Source organism: Schistocerca nitens, chromosome 8, assembly GCF_023898315.1.
Source record: "Schistocerca nitens isolate TAMUIC-IGC-003100 chromosome 8, iqSchNite1.1, whole genome shotgun sequence".
NCBI classification, from domain to species: domain Eukaryota; kingdom Metazoa; phylum Arthropoda; class Insecta; order Orthoptera; family Acrididae; genus Schistocerca; species Schistocerca nitens.
Genome location: NC_064621.1, coordinates 451,079,619 through 451,094,830, shown reverse-complemented (window position 1 = coordinate 451,094,830; position 15,212 = coordinate 451,079,619). Strand labels below are relative to the sequence as shown.

General features: G+C 41.9%; 1 protein-coding gene across 1 annotated transcript in view; it reads left to right on the top strand.

The window, feature by feature from the left end:
- Positions 1-15,212, top strand: part of LOC126198819 (facilitated trehalose transporter Tret1-2 homolog) — a 56,807-nt gene that overhangs the window by 7,849 nt on the left and 33,746 nt on the right. The window contains exon 2 of the mRNA XM_049935390.1: positions 4,839-5,287. Within this exon, the coding sequence (XP_049791347.1) occupies positions 4,860-5,287 (428 nt within the window). The 5' untranslated portion in view covers positions 4,839-4,859. The remainder of the gene's footprint in view (positions 1-4,838; positions 5,288-15,212) is intronic.

Sequence of the window (15,212 nt, the reverse complement as noted above, 5' to 3'; positions counted from 1 at the left end):
CGATGTCGTAGTAAAAATAAGAATTAAAAAATCAATACAAATTTTAAATTTATCATACAGCGCTAGACAACGCAAGTTCCTCCAAAAAAAGTGTTAAACAACGCTTGAATAATTCGTCATACGTGGAACATGTTTCTGTTATTCATAAACAACTATTAAACTTATCAATAATAACACGAAACTTTTGCCGTTCGTAATGATGAAGAAAGTACCAATGAGTACAAAATAGCAACAATAATTCTATAGATTTTTCTCAAGTTAGTATATGCAAAATGTCCTTGCATTAAAAGTATCTGCTTTTGTTACATAAAAAATCAGAACTTACATGATCAAATAAATTTGTTACTTATAAAATAAAATTTATAAGTTTATAAAATACGCAATGGGCTAACACTGAACGATATGCCGTTCTGATTACGTGTTAAACAAACAAAAAACCAAAGAAAAGTCATCGGCTCCCCGTTTCTCTCTCACACACCCTACCAACGCTGTCAAGATTACCGGTAATGTTATCATTTACTATGTTATTTATGTACTGTAACAGAAATATCGAACCGTAGTTTGGTAGAGTGCAACTATAGCGGTGATATCGAAGAAATCAGTTCAGTCTGACAAGAAATTCTTGCATGAGCGCCTTTTTCAGTGTACCTCAGAAGACGATGGACTGACGACATCAATGGAATTTCAGAGAAGTCCTTATCACATGTGATTTAATTATAGCAGTAGTTGCTGATTAAGTTAGCAATGTAATTACGTATCTTGATATTATGTTCTTGAGAAGAAGTTATTATTTAACAGTTGGTGCACCTCAATTAGCTGTTTTGCAAATCCATTCAATTTTTGACGAGTACTTTTCTATCAAAGTTGTGGCAGAAACAGGACCACAACTATTGCAATAGTGAACCGCTGAATAATCCTTAGATGCTATGTCCTTCTCCTTCCATTGATCTCCCGGTCGAAGCACATGAAATCAGGTGTCCCGTCAGCCTGAGGCTACGGGTGCTGTACCATAAAACCAACTTCTGCATAGACTAGCATCAGGTGCCGTGGCCAAAGCAGGAAAAATCCTATATTCCAAACATTCTAATTAATCTGAAGAAACTAACTGGATTTTTTGGGTGAAACGTTTTTAAAATTGTGTCTCTCACAACTACAACATCAGCAGCAGAAATCTATACCATTCCATTTGAAAAGAAGCATGTAATTAATATAGCTTCGAAATAAGGCTACACGTCATTCTGTGAGGATTTTTACGCAATCCGGTCAAAGAGATGTTCGAAATTTGCACTATCTCCACGGAGGCTGTGAGAGCAGTACTGTGGTATGTGGGACACTCACCTGGACTTCGCTGGTAGTAATCCAGAGCACATTGGCAGCTCTGGAATACATGAACGTCATTACGGACCATTTGCACCCACTCGTCCTTAACGTCTTCTCCGGCTTGAAACACTCCCGTTTAAATTCATTTACTGGGTTTTGTGTAATTTACCGAAGCCGCCTAACAGTTAATTTCTATGGTTATATGACCGTGTGCTTAATGGATGAAGGCTGTCGGTTTTCCTGCTGTGGTTTCGGGGGTATTTCAACCGAGTGCGGATGTTCTAAGACTGAATAGTGGAATGATTGAAAGTTTGTCTATTATTAAGGACCATAAAGGTTACGATGTACAAACTGATGTATATTTCCTACTAACACACCAATTCTGAGGCAGTTGCTACCTTCGCCTTACACGTCTAATCACAGTTATATCTTTTTATTGGTTGTTGATTTTCAGTACTTCGTCACACGCAATGCTGGTGGTTAACATTCACAACAATCCTATTGCAATCCATGGTTGTTGCTGGCCGACGCGGTTAACGCGAAACACGTAATTCGGCACTTGTCACTTTCTGTTTCATATCACTCGCGAATCGGTATTAGTGAGGGTCAACCCCACGACGATCAGGGGGACGTGCTCACTCGTCATACTCCGGTGAATTTTACCGTTTACCACTCACTCGACCACCATTCTTGCCCGTCTCTCCAAGACTACTGCTCACTCGACACTCTCCAGTGCTACTACGCACTTGACACTAGTCTCACTACCTACTGCAGCACTCGACAATCGACTCCTGTCTGCTATCGACCTGGGCGTCGGATACTAGCATCTATGTTCGTGGGATCACGGATTCCTTACATCCCCGCCCTAAAAACCTTCTTTGTAGCCACAGGCGAAAAAGAATAATAGGAAAAAATTATCACATAGCATATAAATGAAAATGAGAAGCATACGTTCTGGTTCAAATACTGAAAATTACATCGTATCACAAATAATACCCTATTGTCTCCGGTAGCAAGCTGCCCCTACAGAAACATAATACAAAATCAACAAAATCAATCTATCTTAATTAACATAACATGGTAAATAGTTTTATAAAACTTTGTCTTACATTCAGTTACCAAAACTCTTCACTTTTAAAGATTTGTATGAGCCATTAACTACAGCAAAGACAAAAAAACAAATTACTTGGATGCCAGCTACCCGTTTAGTATGCCATCCTTTCAGCGGGGTTCCTGCCGTCCATACTACTATCACTAACTTATAACTCACTTGGTCAACACACATTAAAGTTAAGGAAGAAATTCACAGCTTATTCATTTGAGTCCTTAACATAAGCAAAATTGAATACGAGAACAAAACACAGCACTTATACCTTGACTTGTGCAATTATTTTACAATCCCTCATACCTCTACAGATTCAATAATGTTAAATGCTCCATTATACCACTAAATATGTCTTACGTAACTATTTGCATCACTATAACTAATGTGGTCACCCAAAGTACAAGACCAGTTGAGGTAATAACGATTTAAACAAATCTACGCTCTGATTGTTCGAAATGAAGGCTGCTATATATTACGTAATAGTTTATTGTCGGTAACTGTATGAGAACTGCTAAGGAAGCACTGAAAGTTGCTAAAAACACAACTACCAGTTGCTACAGAACAACCAACACTTGCCAAGGGACACCTGAGCAATTATAGTAAAGGGAAATGTAGAGGGCCGGACGTGTTAACTACAGCGAAGCCTGTTCACGAATTCTTTATATGATTTCGTCAGTTCCTTACTGAGAGCCCTATATCGTCCTTCATGTTGGTAGTCCCGACATGTGTGAAACTTGGACGTTATTATTGCCTCTGATCCTTCTTTCTCATATGGTGAAATTTGTACCATTCTTCGTTATAAATATATCGTTACACTTCTATTACCTATGTACTGTGGTCCATGTTGTCCATGATTGCTTATGTTTGTTCGAGTGCAACAGAGCCTCGGTTTCTTAGCAGTTGTCGAGCAATGTATGAAATCATAAATATAAGATTAATATGTCCACAAGGTAAAATTGCTTCTCAGATATATCCTCCACAAAGCGAATCCTTGTAAATAGTTACTTAACTAGTTGTTAGTTGTACCCTAGAACCTGGTTAAATGACGCCTGCCTACAGACCTGAGTCTCGAGTGACAAATTAGCTACGACGGTCGCATGTGGGCACTTAACCGCTATAAGAAGGACTCCTAAGTCAGGCTGCTACTAGGTAAGACAAAGCCGGTAGATAAAGGGAAGAATATCACAAGAAATGAAAAATAAGCGTCATAAAAGATAAAAAAATACTTTGAAAAATCCTTGTTACGGAAATCGCTTTGTTCTTTTAACAATTTGGGTATTGTTTTGAAAGTAGCAGATTTTTGCAGCTTTTCAAATTGCAGAAAATTAATATACGAAGACCGACATTTCGACGAGTCAGAAATGGAATCAGTCAACTCACACAAATGCATATTTGTAACAATATTTAGGAGTCGTGGGTAAATCAGGTGTGAGACTTCGCTTCATTCGCAAGGTTCTGGGAAAAAGCTGTGAGTTTACAGAGGTGGTTGCTTAGAAAATACTTGTGCATCTCATCTAAGCACATTGCTTTGTGCGTGGGACCATATCAGATAAGATCCAAAGGGGATACTGAGAGTATAAAAAGTGCGAAACGAGTAGTCACCTGTTCTTTTTCCTCACACGATAGTTGGAAGGAAATTCGTAAAAACCATAACTGGCATATAGGCACTGATTATCCCACGAAAATCCCACTTACAGGTTTTCAAGAACTAGTAATAAATGTAAAATCTGGAGGTGCACTTCATCACCTTTCGTCTCGATCCCGTAGAACCCGTGAATAGAAGATTAGAGTAACTTCAGCTCGCACCAAGAATTTAAACATTCATTCAATAGGGGCTCCATACGCCATTGGAGTTGAAAGAAGCGCTAGCATCGTACAATTCTAAGTATCCTATGTCTTTCACTTCAGTGGTTATAGGAGAATGTTGAGTATTTATGTAGACGTATAACTAACGAAATGCCTAATTATCAAAGCTCGATGAAACACAGAGACATATGGTACGACGCTAAGCCACCTCTAATACACATTTCAGGAGGATAACAGAGTAGGTAGAATATGAATGTAGAAGTAGGTGTACTCAAATGCTTAGTTATCACGGCTAAACTAAGGAACAATGACTGTGGCACAGTGGCAAGTACCCGGTGCTATGCGCTACAGTGGTTAGCAAAGCATGTGTATTACCTATTTTGGTGTATATGTATTCCAATGTCTGATAATCACAACCGAAGTTAGAAACAAAGGCAAATGACAGTGTGCTAAGTGTCCTTTGCCACACACTTCAGTAGTTAGAGTACATAGTTGATGTAGCAGTATCGAAACGCCTGACTATCGTAGCTACATGAACGAACAATGAATTCACTTTACACCCAAAATATTTATTCAAAGTGGTCACGTCGCTTTAATTTGCCTGCAGGGATCGTTAGCAGACAGCGGTATGTACTCGACGAAACTGTGGATTCTGCTGAGCGGACGAGTCCTGCTAGGTGTCGCTATGGGCGTCGCCACGGTGGTGGCACCTCTGTACTCTGAGGAGAGCTGTGACGTGGCCATCCGCGGCCGCCTGGGGGTGGCGCAGAACCTGCAGATCGACGCGGGCATCCTGCTGGCCTACACGCTGGGCGCTGCGGGGGCGTCGCTGGAGACGCAGACCCTGGTGCCGGTGGCCGTGCCGCTGGTGCAGTTGGTAGCCCTGCTGTGGATCCCCGAGAGCCCAGCCCACCTGGCCGCGGCGCCGGAGGCCGAGGCGATGCGCCGGGCGCCCAAGGCGGCGCGATGGCTGCGGCTGGAGCTGGACCCTCTGGAGCGGCGGAGGCGGGAGGCCGATGCGAGGGGCGGCAAGGAGACGCCTCCACTCAGGGTCAGGTGAGCACACGGTGACAGGTCAGCGGTGAAGTACAGAGTACAGGTTGAAGGGTACTCCTCTACAAATTCATTCCTGACTGGGCACTGACTGAGCGAGCTAAGGCAGCATAGCAGCAAATCGACACCTTCAGAATACTTATGGGAAGAAGGTTGAGTCACCAGTTACACAGCTGCTGTTGCTGTTCCACAATCATTCTAGATTACCTTATACGCCGAGGTCTTTCGTTCGTGGTGAGATTGGTACCGGGGCAGCGACATTTATGTATTCATGTCGTTTCTGCTAATGTCAACATTCTTTTGACATTTATCTGTTCATTGTGCACTTAACAAAGACATTTTAAGATTAGGAGATCTATTTATTTGTAAATAATTACACCTCAAATATTTTTTGGCTATTTATCGTGAAATGATCAGCCAGATACCAGAAGTAGTACGAGGGTGCGATGTAAAACATTTCTCCCGAATTTTCTTCAGTGGATTGGGAATTATAGCCTACTAATAGCCATATACATGTTTATTAAACCTTGACGCGGGTTCGACAGTTTGAAAATTGTCTACTTCGGAAGTTTTTTTACACAGAATCACATTATCTACGTCCAATGTGGGAATAGTTGACTCTGTCCAGTACATGTATATGTCATGCACTTAATCGCCATTTAAAACACATTATTGAAAAGTAGTAACTCTTTACTGTAGGACGTTGCCTTAAAATTTTTTAAATATCACACACTTTACACTTCGCGTCGTTGGATCCACGGTCAAGTGTGTTTTACTTTAAGACAAAGCTCTACAGCAGAGAGCAAATACTTTCAAATTTTAAATGATCATTATGTGAATAACACGTACATGTACTAGACAGTGCCGACGGCTTCCTTACTGGATATACATAATGAGATTCTATGTACAGTACCTTCTGAAGAAGAGAGTTTTAAAACTGTCAAAACGACAGTCAAGGTTCAATAAATCTGTATTTTACAAATGGTAGTCTGTTATTCCCAACTCATTGAAGCTCCTGAATAGAACAAACGTTATTAACGGTCTACATCTTTGTTCTCCTTGTCTACATATTTATTTCAAACGTAGTTACCCTGGTGAAGGAGACATTTCTCCCAACTAGAAGCCAGTTTGTTGACATCGTCACTGCAGAAAGTTTGGCCTTGTTGACAAAGCCACTACCTCACCCCTGCTTGCACATCTTCATCATTACAAAGTGTAGTCTTCGAAAGTATTCTTTAATATTTCGAAGCCGATGAAAATAGGATGGTGCTGAGTCCGGACTGTATCGAGGATGATCGATGACGATGAACCCAGTGCGTCATATTGCTGCACATGCAGCAGCACTCATGTGTGGTCATGCTGAAGGAGAGGATGCTCCATGTGTGGATAAATTCTTCGAATTCGAAACCCAATTACAGCACACTGTTTCTCACTCACCGACATAGTTTTGGTACACACTACCATGTTACACGCTACGATTCAGATCATTCAAGCGGCAGAGGTCTATACAATTTGTAGACATGAAGAAAAAAGGTGTAAAACATTAACAACATTTTGTTTTATTTAAATATGTTAAGAGTTTTCACGTAAAAATTTCGGAGGCGTTACTTTTCACGACGTTCTAGTACATATCCGTAAGGGTAGTAACGCTCCAGTTGCTACAATTAACATTTGTAATGTTTATCCAAGTGTATTACACGTTCACAAAATCCAAAGATGGTTTTCTACTTTCAAATCCGGTAATACTGATCTTTCATACTTTTGTTAGTCAGGAAGACCAAGAACTTTCAAAGAAGGAAATGGTTCAAATGGCTCTGAGCACTATGGGACTTAACATCTCAGGTCGTCAGTCCCCTAAACCTAGAACTATTTATACCGGACTAATCTAAGGACATCACACACATCCATGCCTGAGCTAGGATTCGAACCTGCGACCGCAGCAGCAGCGCGGTTCCGGACTGAAGCGCCTAGAACCGCTCGGCACGAAGAATTTTATGAAGTGACATATTAAGGGCAGAAATTAAATCAAATCACTATCAGACAATCAAGGAAATGACAGACACCCTCAACAGTCTTTGATCGACCATAGCAGAACATTTGCAGGAGATCGGCAAAGACAAACACAGCTAACCGATCCACCACTTGCAACTTACTGCTTTAGCGACACTATACAGAAGCGTTTTTTGATAGCTTGATCACTGGAAATGACAAATAGGCTCTCTCTGATAATCCAAAAGGCAAAATGCATTGGCTTCTCCGAATGGATCACAACGAAGTACAGCTAAGCCAGCTTAACACACGAAAAAGGAGCTTTTGTGTGTTTGGTAGAGTATTCACGTGGCCGTTCATTTTGAGGTGCTGAAACCTAGACCAGCTGTGAACGGAGACATTTGCTGTGAACAGTTACATCAAGTAAATCAGTCTTTAATTGAAAAGTGCCCGGCTACTATTAACAGAAAAGGTGTTATTCAGCAACACTATAATGCAAGACCGCACTGCGCGAGAATGATTCCTGGTTAAAGAATTATTGAATTGGGATGTCGGATATTGCCTCACCCGATATTGCACCACTGAATTTCCAGTTATTCCGATAGCTGCATTTTCCAAGTGGGATAAAAACTGAAAATGTGAAATATGTCCAAATGTAATCTCTAAGCATTTTTCTCTAAATATTTTTATCTCAATTTTTTTATCTATTTGAATTTAATGTAAAAAAGAACGACATTACCGCGGACCCCTGAGTTTGCCAACTCAGGTGTTGGTTATACTGAAACATTTTTCAGATTACTATCTCGATGGTGGAGAGGGATGGGGTGGTGGGAGGAGACAGTCAAAAATACACTTCTGGAAATGGAAAAAAGAACACATTGACACCGGTGTGTCAGACCCACCATACTTGATCAGCACACTGCGAGAGGGCTGTACAAGAAATGATCACACGCACGGCACAGCGGACACACCAGGAACCGCAGTGTTGGCCGTCGAATGGCGCTAGCTGCGCAGCATTTGTGCACCGCCGCCGTCAGTGTCAGCCAGTTTGCCGTGGCATACGGAGCTCCATCGCAGTCTTTAACACTGGTAGCATGCCGCGACAGCGTGGACGTGAACCGTATGTGCAGTTGACGGACTTTGAGCGAGGGCGTATAGTGGGCATGCGGGAGGCCGGGTGGACGTACCGCCGAATTGCTCAACACGTGGGGCGTGAGGTCTCCACAGTACATCGATGTTGTCGCCAGTGGTCGGCGGAAGGTGCACGTGCCCGTCGACCTGCGACCGGACCGCAGCGACGCACGGATGCACGCCAAGACCGTAGGATCCTACGCAGTGCCGTAGGGGACCGCACCGCCACTTCCCAGCAAATTAGGGACACTGTTGCTCCTGGGGTATCGGCGAGGACCATTCGCAACCGTCTCCATGAAGCTGGGCTACGGTCCCGCACACCGTTAGGCCGTCTTCCGCTCACGCCCCAACATCGTGCAGCCCGCCTCCAGTGGTGTCGCGACAGGCGTGAATGGAGGGACGAATGGAGACGTGTCGTCTTCAGCGATGAGAGTCGCTTCTGCCTTGGTGCCAATGATGGTCGTATGCGTGTTTGGCGCCGTGCAGGTGAGCGCCACAATCAGGACTGCATACGACCGAGGCACACAGGGCCAACACCCGGCATCATGGTGTGGGGAGCGATCTCCTACACTGGCCGTACACCACTGGTGATCGTCGAGGGGACACTGAATAGTGCACGGTACATCCAAACCGTCATCGAACCCATCGTTCTACCATTCCTAGACCGGCAAGGGAACTTGCTGTTCCAACAGGACAATGCACGTCCGCATGTATCCCGTGCCACCCAACGTGCTCTAGAAGGTGTAAGTCAACTACCCTGGCCAGCAAGATCTCCGGATCTGTCCCCCATTGAGCATGTTTGGGACTGGATGAAGCGTCGTCTCACGCGGTCTGCACGTCCAGCACGAACGCTGGTCCAACTGATGCGCCAGGTGGAAATGGCATGGCAAGCCGTTCCACAGGACTACATCCAACATCTCTACGATCGTCTCCATGGCAGAACAGCAGCCTGCATTGCTGCGAAAGGTGGATATACACTGTACTAGTGCCGACATTGTGCATGCTCTGTTGCCTGTGTCTATGTGCCTGTGGTTCTGTCAGTGTGATCATGTGATGTATCTGACCCCAGGAATGTGTCAATAAAGTTTCCCCTTCCTGGGACAATGAATTCATGGTGTTCTTATTTCAATTTCCATGAGTGTATTTTAGAACTCTTTGAAGATGTAATTTCGCTGAGTTCCTCACATTCAGTTTTTGCGAGTGACTTTTGTAGTACATAAATGATATTTAGACATTTCGGGGCTTTTGGGTGATAAACATCCGCGTAGTTTAGGGATTTGTGGCTAGAAGAAACAGGCATGCGAAATTCAGCAGTAGTCACTGCTCTGGATTCTTACGTTCCGTATATAATACTCAGGTTTCCGAAGAAATTTCTCTTAAGCCATTCAGACTTTCTGGAGTGAATGGGATGCTCAAACACCGTTTACGAATTCTGTTGTAGTACAAGCAAATAATTTTAGAATACTTTTTGGGTTTTTGGTTGAGTGGTTTGTACGTTTAATAATCTGTGTAGAGGCAGGAACTTTTCACTTAAGTCCCAGACAAGCTGCTGGTGGGGCAAAGGTAGTCCCAAATTGGGTTATCTAGAATGTGACGCCAATTTGAGCATGTGCTTTATTACCTTCAGAAATTGTTATTCAGAAACGAGCGATGGAAATGGGAAGAGGAAATTCCGGAAAGTGAGATGACAGATGTAATTCTTAGAGAATAAGTTGACAGAGCACTGATAGAAAAGTGTGGAAAAGCAACTGCATAAACCGCAATCCCTCAAAGTTTTTGAGATATTTAGGAGAATATGGCAAAACTACTCGAACAGATTTGAACCTTATCAGCCCGGAGAAATACGCTCAGAATCCAATAAGATTGTAACAGTTCCAAGTCTGATGACAACGGCGGCAACTGTGGCCGATCGGCTCTAGGCGCTTTGGTTCGGAGCCGTGCTGCTGCTACGGTCTCAGGTTCGAATCCTGCCTCGGGCATGGATGTGTGTGATGTTTTTAGGTTAGTTAGGGTTAAGTAGTTCTAAGTCTAAGGGACTGATGACTTAAGTTGTCAAGTCCCATAGAGCTTAGGGCCATTTGAACCATTTCTTTCTGATGATAGCAGGTACTGACACGTATGAGTACTACGCAATCTTCAGTCTCATAAGTGTTTTTTTGCAAAATACTGACACTAATTACTTATACAATGATGAAAATTTTTCTAAACACTGAACTCAATAAAGACCCGACTGTTTCCAAGAGAAATGAAAGTACATCCGACGCAACACTGAATCTACAGTTTTAGTTACCATATAGGTTAAAGAAAGCCACAAGTACTTTCATAGAATTTGTAGATTAAAGTAAGAGCTTTCGCCCATGGTGATTGGAATACATTGCTTGAAAATTTGAAGGTAGCACGGATAAGACACAGAGTGCTCAAGGTTGTTTATAACTTGTACAGAAACCAGACTGCAGTTATAACAATCGACGGACTTGATAGGCACTAGTTGTTGTTAAGGAAGTATAACAGCGTTCCAGCGTTCCCAACATTACTCAATGTGTACATTGAGCAATTTGTGAAACAATAACAAGATGTTAATTATAAGGGAAATCAAAGTTCAGGGAGCACAAATTAAAATGGGGAGGTTTGCTGATGAAATTATAAATCTGCTAGACACGAAAAAGCATTATGAAAAATGTTGAAGAAAATGGATATGATCTTGGATAGATTAAGTATTAATATCAATAAAAGTAAAGCAACTTACTTGGGTATAGTCGAATGGAATCGGGTGCCCTAGGTTAGGGAATGAGAGCTAATTAGGTTAGCTAATTAGGTCGGGGAATGAGAGGCCGCAGAAGATTAGGATTGGTAATCAGAAATCAAAATAACTGAAGCTATCCGAAGTTCGGTGCATGTAAAATGCATACTTGCAATGGCGATATAAACGGTTTGGAAGAACAGAGATTTGTGGACAGTGAATATAATTTTAAGTGCTAGGAGGTCCTTTTTGTAAATATTTCTCTGGAATATAGCGTTGTGCAGAAGTGAAAGGTGGACGACAAAAAGTCGAGGCAAGAAGAGAACAGTTCCTAGGGAAATTTCGTGGCACAACTTGAGTACAACGAGGGGTTGGTTGACAGACATATCAGGAGGTATCAAGCAATAATTAAATTGTTGAACGGCGGAAATATGAACCATAAAAATTGATGAAGCAGATCATGGCTTGACTTCAGTAAGTAGCAGGATCTAATAGATGTAGGTGCAACAGTTAGGCAGCGACGAGGGGACTTGCACAGGTAAGTTAGGAGAGTTGCGCGAAACCAGTCTTCCCACAGAAAACTGTATCAGCCCAACATAAATATTAAAATATATTAATTTCTGCCAGTTAGTTTCGTGGAGACTAGTGCCAGCTGACTGAACTTTGGTCACGGAGCTCAGTTGTTACCATCTAGTGTCATACTTCAGGATGTTGGAACTTCTCATATACCGATAACAATGAGAGAATACCGTTGAGTTTCGTTATGAACTAACGAACCCGACAATGTTTTGTAATTGCTACATACATATGGGAAATGGATACACGTCCTAATCTTCTTCTCCCACCTCTCTGTCCTTCCCGTTCTTTATGTCGATTCCTTCCCCACACCCCCACCCACGCCCCACCTCTCAGTCCACCTCCTCTTTTTCCCACTCTCTGACCTCGAGCCTTGTTTATTGGAATTTCAAATGAAAACTTGATTGGGAATTGAAGTCGCTTAAAATGAATAGCTACATCGGACGGGATCATTTGTATAAGGGGCATGAGAGAGAACACTCTGCTGGATCTGTGATGAGTGGCTGTATTCCGAATAGATTTAATCTGCGAATGGGTAGGATTACAAAGTTTCGGATGATTCAGATTCTGTAGTAGTATTCCAATCATGAACCGATAAGCCATAAACACAGCATTGCTCTTTTCTGTTAAAACCGACTGCGGGGGAGGAAAGAAAACAGCACATCATTGTGTATCAATTTTTGTTGAAGTTTGTGTGACACGAGAAAGAATGTATATGGGGGAAAATTCTTTTATAGTTGCTTAAATACCCTGATACCGTAGTTAAGGCTGACCGAGTCAAAGAAAACAAAAACGAACCTTTTCAGAGCACAGTAGAGCGCTTTAGGAAAAGTTCTGTATATTGTTGTTCAAAAAATATAATGGCTGGTCTAAGACCATATGAATGTATGTTATAGTATTGCATAGAAGTACGAATTAAATGGGTCAAGAGTTCCATGAGATTTTTGATAACGTTTGCCCATTTTGTATTAAAAATATGTAATCCATACCCATCATAACGTTTACTACAATATCACATAAAAATTCAAATAAATCGGTTTTTCCGGGAGTTTTCGTAACAACACTGACCGAAGTTTATCTTTGTGTATATAACATGTGTCCTACGCCTGCCGAAGTGTTCCAGATGTTTAATGAGTATCGTGTAGAAAGTTGAATTGAATCCGTCAAGAATTTTCCGAGGTTTTTGCTGAGAACGTTAAACAATGTCTTGTGTTTAGGTAATAGTATGGATTACGAAATTTTCTATTATTTCAACTCTTTTGTAACTTGTAACTATGTTCAGATAACTATGTCATTATTTATAAACATCCATAGATTCATCAATTTCTGAGTAAGTAATCGTAAACTTAAACAAAGTTCAAGAACTGCATGTAATTTGCGCATACAAATGAAATTAATGTATTCCATACGACTCAGTGAGACACAGTTGTAGATATACATTGTCTTAATGTCTGCATATCAGTCTCTCATTATAATAAAATTGTATCACAGATTTATTCCTTATTGTCTGAACGGTAGCTCTACAGATACTAAATACTTCGTATTACGTTTTTTGTGGAACCTTAGACGGATTACGTACAGTCGTGCTCAAAAGTATCCGAACGACCTGAATTGCATTTCGCCTGATTCGCATGCAACCAGCCTACCGCAGCTGTCGCGCAGGTCATCTAATCGCTCCTTGGTACAGACGTTTGACTATTGAAAATGGTTCCAACAAGTCACAACTAGAAAACACTGCCCTGTATCGCAGTAACTCAAGATGTAATGTAATACCACGATACTAGAAATATCAGGGAACACCTTATCACCGATAAGATTGTCCTTAAGGCTTGTAAGCTCACATTTATTGCAATAAATGACATACCTGAAATGTTACCACTCTCATTATTGCGTCAGATAGGAAATGCACGTAGTAACTTCGTCGTAATCATGATTTCCTCTTCAAAGTAACATACCGTACTTGTTATTTAACACAAAATGGCGTTAAAATTTAAGTTAATCACGAGCAGCTCGTTAAGAATATGCATGAACTTCAAATGACACGACGAACCGTCTCGTTCTGCTTATGGATTCAAACCCAGGTCAAGCAGACTAAGATTCCGTGACTAACGAAAACTAACAGTCATTCCTGACTAGGCATACACAGAGTGATTTACCTCGATTTTAGACAGTATCACTTAGCAAATATCAACTTTAAATTACATAACGTAAACATATTTCACGGACGCGAATTCCTACCCAGCACCTATTGTCCCTGTTAACGAACTACGAAAGATGTTATATATTACTTTTTCACAAGTAACACACTTGAAATGCCGTGAGGTAAAAGCTTTGTGTCGGACAGGGATTCGAACCCAGAACCTAATCGGATCGTTACCGATGCACAATCAACTGTGGCATATCGGATTTTCTCGGCAGTAGCCAGATGTTTTAACTGAAATGACGAGAGGAAACATTAATTTTTTCCTTCCTAGGACTTCAACCCGGCACCTATCGCTTTTATATTATAGAGAAAACTAACGTTAAATGTGGGTTTGTTACACCAGCAGCAACATGTGAGCATCTTTGAACTAGAAATAATATGACGAATCGTTCGGTACTGACGGGGAATCGAACCCCACACATATCGTTTCTACACACAAACAGACGTCATCTACCGAGTTTTTCTCCACCAGCAGCTCGGAATAACATCCTTGAACTTACAGTTATCTCGCAAATAGTTACATGTCTCACTGGTAGTCAAAAACCCGGGCGGGTATCCCAAGTATCAACAGCTTATGATGGAAAGCTCTTTGTTTAAATTCTCCGGAGGTAAAATTGTGCCCCATTCGGATCTCCGGGCGGGGACAACTAAAGAGATACCAAAATCCAAAAGCATTAATGTAAGAAGAATAGCAACATGGATCGTCAACTCACTCCTTAAATGTGGTAAACTGGAAAACTTGAAAATGGAAATGAAACGAATGCATATTGATGTACTGGGAGTCTCAGAAATGAGATGGCCAAACGCAGGCGACTTTTGGTCAGGGAATTACAGAATCATACACACTGGAACAGCACAAGACAATCCCGGGATTGCAGGAGTGGGAATTATCCTCAGTAAAGAGATGGTGTTAAGAGTAAAAGGATTTGTTCAACATAGTGAGAGGATAATTTACGTCCGATTGGAAACTAAACCAAGTATACACGCCAACTACGAGGCACGAGGATGATGAAATGGCTCTGAGCACTATGGGACTCAACATCTTAGGTCATAAGTCCCCTAGAACTTAGAACTACTTAAACCTAACTAACCTAAGGACATCACACACACCCATGCCTGAGGCAGGATTCGAACCTGCGACCGTAGCAGTCCCGCGGTTCCGGACTGCAGCGCCAGAACCGCTAGACCACCGCGGCCGGCGAGGATGATGAAATCGACATGATGTATGACCACCTTGAAGAAGTAATTGGCAGAATTAAAGGAGCTGAAAACCTTGTCAGCATGGGAGA